Source organism: Rana temporaria, chromosome 3, assembly GCF_905171775.1.
Source record: "Rana temporaria chromosome 3, aRanTem1.1, whole genome shotgun sequence".
Taxonomy (NCBI): Eukaryota; Metazoa; Chordata; class Amphibia; order Anura; family Ranidae; genus Rana; species Rana temporaria.
Window position 1 is genome coordinate 192,301,244 of NC_053491.1, and position 13,432 is coordinate 192,314,675.

Consider the following 13,432-nt stretch of genomic DNA (forward strand, 5'->3'; position numbering starts at 1 on the left):
CATTAAAGTCCTTGAGACACAAAACCAAACATCTCAGAACCCTGGTCTTAAATCGGAATTGAATCACCTTAAACAAGAATTAAGAGCACACCTTCTAGATAAATTTGAAAAAGCCCAAACCAGTTTTAAAGACCTGCACTACTCCACAAGTAACAAAGCTGGGAAGGCCATGGCCAACAGGTTGAAATGTTCAGCCTCTACTACAGCAAGCTTTACAATCTAAAAGATGATCCTCATTGCACACAACCCTCCACACATGACATAGAAGCGTTTCTACAAGAAATTGACCTCCCCAAATTGACTCAGGAACAACTCGGCACATTGAATGCTCCATTCACTACACAAGAAATTATGAAAATCATGAATGACCTACTTGCTAACAAATCTCCTGGCCCGGATGGCCTTACAGGCGAATATTACAAACAGTTCGGAGCAGTACCATCACCCTTTCTGACTAGGGTTTGCAATGACGCGGCCTCTTCCTCCTCTCTCCCTCAGGAAATGTTAAATGTGTTAATCATCACACTGCCGAAGCCAAGGAAACACCCCACGGTTCCACAAAATTTCTGCCCCATTTTGCTTCTCAATATAGATACGAAAATATATGCGAAACTCATAGCCACAAGACTTCTAACGAGCAGGGCCCTCTGATCCTTCCTGTATTGAATTGTATTGTAACTGTACTGTTTTCCCTGATGTTGTAAAGCGCTGCGCAAACTGTTGGCGCTATATAAATCCTGTATAATACTGAACTTGATGCCCTTATTAATTGAGAGATCAATCAGGATTTACGTTAGGGAGACAATCATATGATGCTACACGCAGACTTTTAAATTTGATCCATTCGACTGAGGCGTCTGACGCCTTCTCTGCTTCTCTCACTGGATGCGGAGAAGGCGTTCGATAGGGTCCACTGGTCCCATCTAAAAGCTACCCTATCCAAATTTGGTTTCCAGGGAACTATATTGTCTGCTATACAAGCACTATACTCCGTCCCATCAGCGCAAGTATACACTTCGGAAATGCTGTCCAAACCCTTCCAAATTACCAATGGTACCTGGCAAGGTTGCCCACTCTCACCACTTATTTTCAATCTAATGATGAAACCTCTCGCGGAACACATGGAAAAATCCAAAAATTACTGGATATAAAATAAGAGCCACTGAACATAAATTAAACCTATTTGCTGACGATGTGATAATTATGGTCACTAACCCTTTATCTTCCCTGGCTTCGGTACAACAACTGTAGCACAGATTTGGTAATGTCTCGTATTATAAAGTGAACGAAAACAAATCTTATATACTTGATCTAGGCCTAGATGCAGTAACCTCCAACTTACTCAGAAAAAAACTTTCCTTATCCCTGGGCAGACAATGGGATCTCTTATCTGGGAATTACTCTCACTAAATCCACAAGAAGTCTCTTTGCCGCAAACTATATTAAAGCCAAACAAATGCTTTTGAAAGAAACCAAATTGTCCAAACATGAATTCTCCTGGTCTGGGCGTCTGGCAGCATTCAAAATGCTAGTCCTGCCAAAATTATTGTACATCTTTAGAACACTTCCAATACCTCTCACCCATTCCTACCTACAGTCACTCCAATCCATGATCAGCCACTATGTGTGGAAAGGGAAGAAACCTAGGAGTAATCACGCTAAGCTTATCAAACACAGGCATCAGCCACTATGTGTGGAAAGGGAAGAAACCTAGGAGTAATCACACTAAGCTTATCAAATACAGGCATGCGGGAGGCATGGGGTTTGTTGACCTGACAGACTACTACTTAGCCACCATACTATCCCAACTGAAAGAGTGGATGTCTAATACACCTACCACGCTATGGGGAGACATAGAAAATAACCTGACACCAGGGAAGAACCTCAAAGACTGGCTATTCAGCACTGTCTACAAACAGCCACTTTTGACCCAATATTCCCCCACTATACGAGCTTCCATCAAGGCATGGAAAACCTTACACTACACAAAGTCGTCTCACTCACCAACCAAGAACGTCCATGTTCCCTTGAAGGTACTTCACTTCTTATCCCCAGACTTGAACATACCTACCTATCACAACGGGCAACCCATTTAGAGACGCTCAGATCTGTAATAGAAGGCAAACCATTCTCCCTTACGCAGAGAGACTTTAACGCTCCCACCAAGACTACTTTAGGCAGGGCTCGACAAATCCCGGTCGCCAGGGCAACTAGAAATAGTGTCCTGGCTTAGAAGGTGGGCAAAAAATAAATAACATTTGTTCCATAGGACCGGCGCTCCGCGGACTAGGCCGAAGCCGCGGCCTCGCCTAAAGCATCCTGCCCGCAGCTCGCCACAGTCGGCATCTGCCGCTCGCGGCCTTTTCCCAGGATCGCTGCGGGCAGGATGTTTTAGGCGAGGCCGCGGCTGTGGCCTAGCCCGCGGAGCGCCTTTTCCCCCAGGATCTCGATCGCGGGGGGCCCGTGATGTCCGGTAATTGAGGCCGCGGCTTTGCGGAATTGTGAAGTCCCCAGCTCTTCCTTGTGTGAGCTGGCGCCATCTGGTAGTGGCCATTGGTATTACAAGTTAAGCATTACAAGTTAAACAGCAATTCTAATGTCATTTTTCACGACCATCTTCTTCCCTCTAATTAAAACCCCCAAACATTATATATATTTTTTTATCCCAACACCCTAGAGAATAAAATGGCGATCGTTGCAATACTTTGTCACGCCGTATTTGCGCAGCGGTCTTACAAGCGCACCTTTTTGGGGAAAAAATTACACTTTATTTAAAAAAAAATAAAACAAGACAACAGTATAGTTATCCCCATTTTTTTTTTATATTGTGAAAGATAATGTTACGCCGAGTAAATTCATACCCAACATGTCCTGCTTCAAAATTGCGCCCGTTCGTGGAATGCCGACAAACTTTTACCCATTAAAATCTTCATAGGCGACGTTTAAAAAAAAAAAAAAAATCTACAGGTTGCATGTTTTGAGTTACAGAGGAGGTCTAGGGCTAAAATTATTGCTCTCGCTCTACCAATCGAGGCGATACCTCACATGTGTGGTTTGAACACCGTTTACAAAATGCGGGCGCTGCTCACGTATGTGTTCGCTTCTGCACACAAGCTTGTCGGGACGGGTGCGTTTTCTGGCTCCGAACTTTTTTAGCTGGCTTCTAGATTCCAAGCAAATTTGTCAAACCCTGACTTTAGGTATTACAGGATACAACGGAGTCTAGAAGCACTCCCCTCTCTAGACAGCAAACTACCTATTAAGTTATGGAATTTCCTTTTCACTGACAATACCAATTGTAAAAGGGACTTCCCAATCGATAAAGGGTTTAGATTTGTAAAATGTTGTCTTTTCTTGCAATAAAGAGTAGAAGAGGGAACGGGATTTACAAACCCAATTCACCGACCATCAATGGCAAACAGTCATACAAAAACAGTTTACAAAACTACCAACTGTACTTCTTTATGGGAATTATCACATAAAATCACATTGAGATGGTACTTAACACCCCATAGGCTAGCTAAATTCCACACACTTTCGACACCTTATTGCTAAGGCTAACCATACACATTGATTTCTAACAAATCCACCAACCATGTTAAACAGTGTGAATGCAGGAATCTCCCCTGCCTGCCATTGTCTTCCGACAGCCGACTTCTGCAGTCATCAGAATTCCCAAGCATTGACAGCATCTGAATGGAAATGGTCATTGGTTGACAATTTTCCACCTGGACTAGGCGGTTGTGCTGAAGGATCACTCATGGCTTAAGCTGTGCCCATCTCAGCAGAATTAGATTTTTGTTTTTTGGCATCATGTCTGTTGCCATTTCACAAGCGTTTTCAATTTTGATCGCAGATATATCTGGTACTCATTAACTAAAACACTTTATCATTTAGAGCAGGGGTGCCCAACCAGTGGCCCGCGGAGTCCTCTGATGTGGCCTGCAACCTCCTGCTCTGGGATGGAATACAGTTAATAAAAGGTAAATTTATTACTAAAATCACAGTGTATATATTGGCATATCTGTTCTACAGTGGTTACTGGGATGCATTTAAATTGATTACCTCCACAGAGACTTCTATTACCTGCGAGTTTGGTGTGCTTTCTGAAAGTGCGCCACACCTACAGGATATAATATTAGCCTTTAGCAAAATGCAGCTTACCTGCAGGAAAGCCACCGGTGAACTGTGCTGCGGGTAAACCACCAAGCATCAGCCTTAGGCCCCTTTCACACAGTCAGTCCAACTCAATCGGACCCTAGATTTACCTCTTATGCCTCGTACACACGACCGGTAAAAAATAAATAGCCGAGGAAAACCGAGAACCTGCTCGGTAGCTTTTCTCCCCTACACACGACCGACAGAAAAACTGCCATGAGAGCTTTGGTCGGGAATCCCGGCCGTGTGTATGCTCCAACCGCCGGGAAAACTGGTCGTGTGTATGAGGCATAAGGAGCGGCCGATATAAATGGACTTGTGTCTGTTTACAAACGCCTACCTCCAATCTGATCCGGAAAAAAAAAAAAGGGGGGGGGGGGGGGAGTAGAGTGGGCTGCCATCCACCTGCTCCGCTCATTGTGGCCCACGACCGGTTACCAAGTCGCTTAAGTGGCCCTCGCTCTTCAAAAGGTTGGGCACCCACGATTTAGAGATTAAATGGTCATTATATGCACTTTTTACTGAAAGTACAGATTTCATGAATAGTGTGAGGTACCCATTTCTCAAATTTTACATTGCTTTTTTGCACCATCAAGTTATCTTTTTATCCTACCCATTTGAACAGTACTGGGTTTTTATTTTCCTGCTCAAAATTGTTATGCAAATCAATAAAAGCCTTTATATCCCATGGATCATAAATATGAATGTTAAAGTTATTCTAGCTCTGGAAATGGCCCCAAACTCATCAAAGCACACCTTAGAAAACATCAGTATCTTAGTAGAAACCCTAACCGAATGACATTTGCTAAACCGCTGCAATGCTTTAGTGGTTTTCACCATGGCTCATCAGTGCTGCTCCTGCAGGCTTTTCAGACATTTTATGCAGTACATCATTCCTCGGGACTACCTTTCCCGAGGGTGGCAACATTGTATCATACCTCTGCATTGTGTGCCAGCATGGCCATAGCAGCATATAGACTCCACCAGGGAAACGCGTGTCAGGGAGGCAAAGCACAAGCAAAATTACAAGACAGCTTTCACCTCATAAAAAGGAAGTACCCAAAAAACCTTCATGGCAGGATCACCAGGTATTTTAATGAACACATTTATTGAAAGCTGCAAAAATTAGAGAGTGAAAGCAGATTTTGAAATGACAGCACGTTAAAGACTTAGATTTTACTGATCTTTTTAGATCTACTTTAATGCAAGCCCGAAGCTAGCGGTATTTAGTGATAATCTGTAATGTTTGTAGCTTTTGCATGCAAAATTACACCAATAAATATGCCATATGTTTAAACTTAAAGCTGTAGTAAACCGTTTACAATGTGTACCTATAGGCAAGTCCTAACTGTAGATATAGGGATATATATTTTCTACATGTGCCACTTAGGAGATCTGCACATCGGCACTAGCCGATGGCACGTGCAGTGACGCTCTGCATCCGCATGGAGTTTGCAAAGCCATGACGATTACTCCTGTGCAGGGAGTAATCATGGCCATTCAAGTAGCTGGAAAGCATGAACTCGAAAGGAAGACTCAGTGAAGATGGAAGCCCCCGCAGCAGTGACAGTGCAGCACTGGAGGGCTACGTTTTAATGGTAGGTCTGTAACAATGTGCAATGCTAGCACATTATGGCATGACACTACAGAAGCCCCCCTCAAAAATATATAAAATTGTATACTGAGTCCAAACTACATTATTTTAAAATATAAAAATATTAAAATATCCGTTTAAATAGTTGGTGAGGGCCAACCTGGCCCAAGTTGGTGCAAAGCCAACAGGAAGCTTTGTATTCCATGAATGAATACAAAGCTTCCTCCGATTGGCCAAGGTGAACGGATAACGTTGGCTCAACCAGAGGAAGCTTTGTATTCCTTCATAGAGGGGCGAGTGTGGCTCAGTGCATCAATTTTGTTCCACTGGCTGAAAAACGCGCTGTACTATACACTGTACGTAGATGTATACAGTATGCCCAGCAAGCACACCTGTTCGAGCGAGTAATGTAGTGAAGATAAACAAAGACAGACATGTTTGAGGTCTAGCCAATGAAACAACGATGGCTCCTTCCATAGATACAGAACACACAGTGTCTTCATGCAGGGATGTAGTCCCAAGGGAGGGGGCGAGCACACCGACTGACCCCCAGCCAGAATGGCTCGGATGATGGGGGCAAGCTTACTGAGGAACTGTAAGTGAGAAAGTAAAAAAAAAAAAAAAAACACATTTAGAAGGGAAATCGAAGAAAAAAGGTAAGTGAACCAATGCATTAGCTTAAAAGGAACCCATTTAGGAAAAAAAAAAAAAATTTTACAGCCCCTTTAAGGCCCATACACACGATCAGATATTCCGACAACAATTGTGTGATGAAAGGGTTGTCAGACAATACGACTGGCTGTATGCTCCATCGGACAATAGTTGCCAGAATTTGACAACAAATAGCCACGCTCTCTTCACGGCCAACGCCCTTCGGACAAAATTCCACAAATTTGTCCGATGAAAGTCCAATCGTGTGTACAAGCCATGAGAGTTTCCAAGGGACAGGAAGTGCGCCATTTGCAGAATTACTGGGAGGATAAATGCAGGCATCTCATCTAAGGATTGGTAAGCTACAGCATATTTAGATACTCAGCAGTGATGGCGAACTTTGGCACCCCAGATGTTTTGGAACTACATTTCCCATGATGCTTATGCACTTTGCAATGTAGTTGAGCATCATGGGAAATGTAGTTCAAAAACATCTGGGGTGCCAAGGTTCGCCATCACTGCTCTACAAGAAAACAACTTTGCCCTGCATAATCAATTCAAGACAACTTGATTCCAGAGCCAACAATGATCTGAATGAGTGGAACACAATAAAAATGCTTCAGTCAATATGCCAAGACAACCAGAATGGATACACAGTGAACCCAGCAGGCACATATACAGATAAAGTTAGTAAAATACACAACAAAAATGCTCAAAACAATACACCTATTAAGCTCATATTCTATACAAAAACAGCAGATATAAGTGCCCTTTGAGAGCATTTACCTCCCACCTGTGCATAAACCCTTTCATAACACAACTTTGGGGTTGTGTTACTAAAGCTGGAGAGTGCAAAATCTGGTGCAGCTCTGCATAGAAACCAATCCGCTTCCAGGTTTTTGTTGGCAAAGCCTAATTGAACAAGCTGAAGTTAGAAGCCGATTGGCTAGTGTACAGAGCTGCACCAGATTTTACACACTACAGTTTTATTAACCACTTAAGGACCGCCTCCTGCACATATACGTCAGCAGAATGGCACAGCTGGGCACATGTACGTACAGGTACGTCCTGTACATGTACCCAGCTGTGGGTCGCGGGCGCGCTCCCGCAACCTGGTCCGAAGCTCCGGGACCCCATCGGAGCTGAAGAACGGGGAGAGCCGCGTGTAAACACGGCTTCCCCGTTCTTCACTGTGGCGGCTGCATCGATCGTGTCATCCCTTTTATAGGGGGACACAATCGATGACGTCACTCCTACAGCCACACCCCCCTACAGTTGTAAACACACATTAGGTGAAACATAACTCCTTCAGCGCCCACTTGTGGTTAACTCCCAAACTGCAACTGTCATTTCCACAGTAAACAATGCATTCTAAATGCATTTTTTGCTGTGAAAATTACAATGGTCCCAAAAATGTGTCAAAATTGTCCGAAGTGTCCGCCATAATGTCGCAGTCACGAAAAAAAAACGCTGATCGCCGGCATTAGTAGTAACAAAAAAAAAAAAATTGTTAATAAAAATGCAATAAAACTATCCCCTATTTTGTAAACGCTATACATTTTGCGCAAACCAACCGATAAAAACGCTTATTGCAATTTGTTTTACCAAAAATATATAGAAGAATACGTATCAGCCTAAACTGAGGAAAAAAAATGTTTTGTTTATATATTTTTTGGGGGATATTTATTATCGCAAAAAATATTGCATTTTTTCAAAATTGCTCCTCTATTTTTGTTCATAGCGCAAAAAATAAAAACCGCAGAGGTGATCAACTACCACCAAAAGAAAGCTATTTGTGGGGAAAAAAAAACAAAAAAAAAAAACCGCCAATTTTGTTTGGGAGCCACGTCGCACGACCGCGCAATTGTCAGTTAAAGCGACGCAGTGCTGAATCGCAAAAAAGGGCAAGGTCCTTTAGCTGAAGTTTGGTCCAGGTATTAAGTGGTTAAATAAACCCCTTTGCGTAGAATGTCTCAAATCCCACTTTATGTTTTTTTAATTAAAGCAAACATTCCCAGATGTCCAAGAATGCATTAATTTAATATGGCCGACAATATCAGCACTCTGCCTGAAGACACACACACACACACTTTATTTATTTTTTAAAGGATCCTGCAAGTAAAAGTAAAGTGGAGGTGCACCCGATTTTTTTTTTTTTTTTTTTTTTTAAAGCCAGCAGCTACTAATAGTGCAGCTGCTGACTTTTAAAAAAAGGGACACTTACCTGTCCAGCGCGGCCACGATGTCGGCAGCCGAGACATCCTCGGTGAGGGAATCAGGAAGTGAAGCGTTGCGACTTTACTGCCCGGTTCCCTGCGGCGCATCGTAACTGTCCCCGCTCTCTCCTGGGAACAACGCTTCGCAGAGAACAGCGGGGGGCGGTGGAAGGTGTGGAGTCTATGCCGGGAAGTGGGTGCAAATACAGGTATCTGCACCCCCAAGCTCCCCCCCGAAAGGTGCCACATGTGACACCCGGGGGGGGGGGGTCCGAAAAGCAGAAGTTCCATTTTTGGGAGGAACTCTGCTTTAGCCCTGGTTCACACTGGGCTGCGGGAGTGAAGCCGTGAGAGTTCAGCTGAACTTGCACGATTTCACTCCCGCTGGCAGTCCCGATTTCGGCCGCGATTTAAGAGACATCTGTGCAGGTTCCTGCACAGATGTCTATGTAAATCGCGGTCCTAAATCGCAAAAAGTAGTACAGGAACTACTTTTTGAAATCGATGCGGCGTCGCACCGATTAGGACAGTGTCATTGCCGGCAAATGCCGCTGATTTGAGATACGATTTCACAAGTGAAATCGCATCTCAAATCGAAGCAAATCGTACCCAGTGTGAACCTGGGCTTAATGTCAGTTGAGTATTTTACAACCCATTTGTAAAACACACAAAATGTGTATGCTATTGGGATCTAAAAAAATGTATGTCTTGGGTAAAACACATCAGAATTGTTTGCAAAAAAAATAAAAAATAAAAATTATTTGTATACACACACACACACACACACACACGTGATGGTATTTATAAAACAGCAAGACAAATTATTGCTCACTGTCCGATTCCTATTACAGTCTAGCTGCGGACCGCTCGCTGGCTGGCACCTTCTATATTGTTTAGTGGGCTCCAGCTAGACCATTATGACACCTTCAACAGTCAAGACAGAGGGGAACATCCATAACTAGACGACTGAGAAATCACTGGGTAGAATATTTTGTCAACATGGAAAACTCTGCTGACTATTACATAAAAGCGACCCTGTTATAGCCAGGAACTGTTTAGATTCCCATGAATACTACTGAAACAAAACCTTGCCCAGCAGATGTTTATCATATGGCTACACTGAGGGTCAGATTTATCAAAGTTATGGAATGTAAAGTGCCTGTGTATTGAACACCACCACCACTACATTCAGGCCTAAAAATAAAAAATAAAAAGTTGAAACACTCCGACTGCATTCACACTTGAGCATCGGACATGTTTCAGGGTTTTTATTTTTTGTTTTTATTTAAGCCAATGGAAAGATATTAGAGAAAAGAAACACGCAATATGCGTTTCGCCAGATGCTTTCATTGAAGTCTATTGGGGCCAAATACACAGCTTGTGGCGGATTAACCTGGAGTTGGGCTTTAGGCGGAACACCATGCAATAAATTTAAAATGCACTGTTATTTTTCATGGTTCAACAATAAACATTGGTATAAAGCATCGGTTTACAACCTTATATAGATCAGTAGCATTTAGCATCTTCGTGCCGTCACATTTCAGCACTGCTGCTTCAAATAATGAATTGGGTATAGTATGCAGGTGTAGAGATCCCTCTTTGGGTGTCCACATCAAAAACTTCCTATTGCCTGTACAGCAGTTGGGTCCTCTCAGGATTCACAATAGACTGCAGTGATGAGGGTAGCACAAGGGGATCAGCTGGTGTGGGCCCACCTCCAGCGCCAGGTTACTGGGGACACAGATGGTGGATTTAGGCAATTCTAAAAAATTATAAAAGTGCTTAAGCAGGTAAAAAAAAGGTGAACGGGCAAAAGGAGATTGGCTGGCGTTACACTTTAAATGCTCATACACACTGCATCAAAAAGCTGCTGCTGCTCCTACAGGCGTTTGAACCATTGTGAGCCCCTCCATGTTAGTCATATGTCCATGCCCACTATAGGCATTTTCAGGGTTTGGAGGTTTTTATGTCTGTAAGCTCACATAGGCCAACATGGAGGGGAGTTAAAAGAGAAGTATGGGTTTATAGGTTTGGGGGTTACCTAGGTGGATGCAGCAGTCAGTCAGATGCTGCATCCGTCCCCCGGCGCCTCTACACTAAGAACCGAGCAAATGAACATAGTCGATGGCTCGGTTCTCACAGCTCCCCGAGCAGAGAGCTGCTGACAGTCAATTAGCATCTCTCTGCTCCGCCACGCTCACTGGAGCGCTGAGCTGGGGAGCGTCCAGGTCTCAGCTGCAGCTCGCTGAGAGGCCGAGACTGGTGTCAGTCCAGGCACCTGGCGGATCCTGACTCCCACTGTCGCGATTGGGACACCAATTCTGGTGATAACCATGGATTCTCCAACTTTGGAGGAATTTTCTTGCACTTCCTGTTTGGCTATGGAACAGGAAGCAAAAGAATCTCGATAAAACATAGCAAAAAACCCTATTTTACGCAGGAGACAGACTACAAATCCATCCCTGCAAAATAAACCATTTCCCAAACTGTCCTCTTTGCTACTCCCAAGAACCTGCTTTCTAGCTCCCTCATCACCCCCTTGCATGATCTCTTCCAGGATTTCTTCAGGGCCCCTAACATCCCTAATCAGGCCATCTCACACTCAGTTCGCCTTTAAGTGATCCTTGAAAAAAGATGCCATAGATGATGCGATTTTCTTTACGACAACCACCGGTTGCTAAAAGAAAAATCACTTGATTACCCCATCAACAGTGCATGTTGATGGAATCCCTCCCGCCGAGCCATTGTGTCTTCTGGGAAAATCGACCTGGATACAATCAGCCTGCCCATAGATAGTAAATCTAGCCATGATGATTTTCCCATCAAGCCCTACGGTTATTACACTTTTGTATCACCTGCTCCTACCTTTTAGAATGTAAGCACTCATAAGCAAGCTCTCCTAACCCTCTAGTTATGAAATGATTCAACACAATCGTGTCTCCTGTTACTTGGTAAAGCATAGCGTAACATCCATAAGATTATTAATGGCAGCGATTCAAGTGCTAGCCAGCATTACATTTTTTTTTTTTTATATCCCTCCCAAGCTTATCTAGAATATATTGCGAAAAGAGAAGGCACATGCTGTGTACCCATAGTCCGCCCCCCCCCCCCACCTGTACCAATACCATAGAACACAAGACCCCAAAAAAAACACCCCCTACAGTGAGAGCTTTCAAAAAGTGTTGAAGTAATACAAGACAAGATCATATAAACTAGAACACTATGGCACAATATTTCTAAAGAGTATACAAAATTCCTCAACAGTATGGAGGCCCCACCAAATACACCAAAAGTCCATCTAGAAAAAAAAAATGCAACCTGAAACCACCACTGCTGGTCACAATTAACATACCTTGGAACATACTAGAAAGAGGTAATGTATCCGGCTGTAAATGAGGAAAAAGGAGGGGAAATATCAAAGATGCTTTTTCTTTAGGCAAGAACAGGCAGGGAGATCAGTTACACAGTGGCCTACTTTATTCCAGCCTTTTGGTAAGTGGCTTGTGCCTAAAACTACAAAACCATACACAGCAAGGAATTTATGGATACAATACCCGAACTTCCATACACAAGGAAGGATACACATACACTAGGCCTAACCTCCTTACTCTGCAAGTCCAAATCACAGATCTGGCTAAACAGAATGTTGGCCTTGTTCAACATGGCCATATGGATTTTACAGAACAGGGTTCCTTTTACACAAAGGCAAACCAATGCTCTATGAGACTAATGTTTTGACATTCACATTTTAGCTAGTCTGATTAACCAGCAGTAAGAACATTTCTAGTAGAAATAAATCCCAAATTTTTTTTCCTGTCTCCGGTAAAAAGGACAGAAAGGTTTGTAGGTGATGATCACTGCTATCAATATCTATATGCCTCCCTGGAAAGATCTCAGCCCTCCATCTCAGGGACCATTTTACCAGAACAAGAAGCGATAGAAAACCGTCTCAAAGTTAAAAGCTTTAAACTTCACACCAGATAAACTACAGTATGTTTGTTTTTTATTCGGCATCAAAAATGCATGGACAGCGTTTACCATGGCTGCAATTTTTCTATAGGGAACACATCTGGAACGTAGCAAAACGCATCATAAACCCACATGTCTGCAACTATATATTATATATATATATATATATAACACACACACACACATATACTCATGTCTTATTACAAAGAAAAAGATTCAAAAGAAATACACAAAACATTCTTGCACTTTCCTTTTCGATAGAGTAGACACTTTCTTCTTCAAAGCTGATAAGGTTTGTGCAACAATCAACATACAAAAAGATAAACAAATCTCAAGGCCTTTTTTATGAAACACTGTTTGCTTCATCAGGAGCATGAGGTTTCTGACAGGGCCTAGATAATAGCAAAAACATTTACCAAATCAGGATACATAACAGTCCGATCAGCCAGAAGATGAGTCTGTCCTGAGGAGACAAGGACAAGACAGAGTCACCCAATGGTTGCAGATCAATGGGCGAGTGTAACGCACCCAATCAAACCCAACTCAGAAATTCATGATAGTCATCAATGCTAAACCAAAAATGACATGAACCCTCTGATAGAATGATGCTAAATCTAGCTGTTTCTCTGTCCACAATTGAGATGACAGAGATATATAATAATTATAATAATAATAATAATAATAATAATAATAATAAAATAAAAAAAACACACAGACACACACACAAAAATGCCCATGCTTCTATTGATTATATTGATTATCCCCAACCCCCTTTTTTTTTTGCAATTTATTTTCTTTCCTGGGATGTAATAAAAAAAAATAAAAAAAAATCTGTAATGAAATC

At 42.7% G+C, this 13,432-nt stretch overlaps 1 protein-coding gene across 6 annotated transcripts in view; it reads right to left on the bottom strand.

The window, feature by feature from the left end:
• CNOT2 (CCR4-NOT transcription complex subunit 2) overlaps positions 1–13,432 on the bottom strand; it is a 92,586-nt gene that overhangs the window by 56,691 nt on the left and 22,463 nt on the right. Inside the window, exon 1 of one of the 6 annotated variants that reach the window (XM_040344010.1) lies at positions 13,005–13,034. The exons of the other annotated variants lie outside the window; for them this stretch is intronic. Coding sequence (XP_040199944.1) covers positions 13,005–13,019 — 15 coding nt within the window. The 5' untranslated portion in view covers positions 13,020–13,034. Of the gene's footprint in view, positions 1–13,004; positions 13,035–13,432 lie in introns of those variants that run through there. 6 annotated transcript variants of the gene reach the window in all.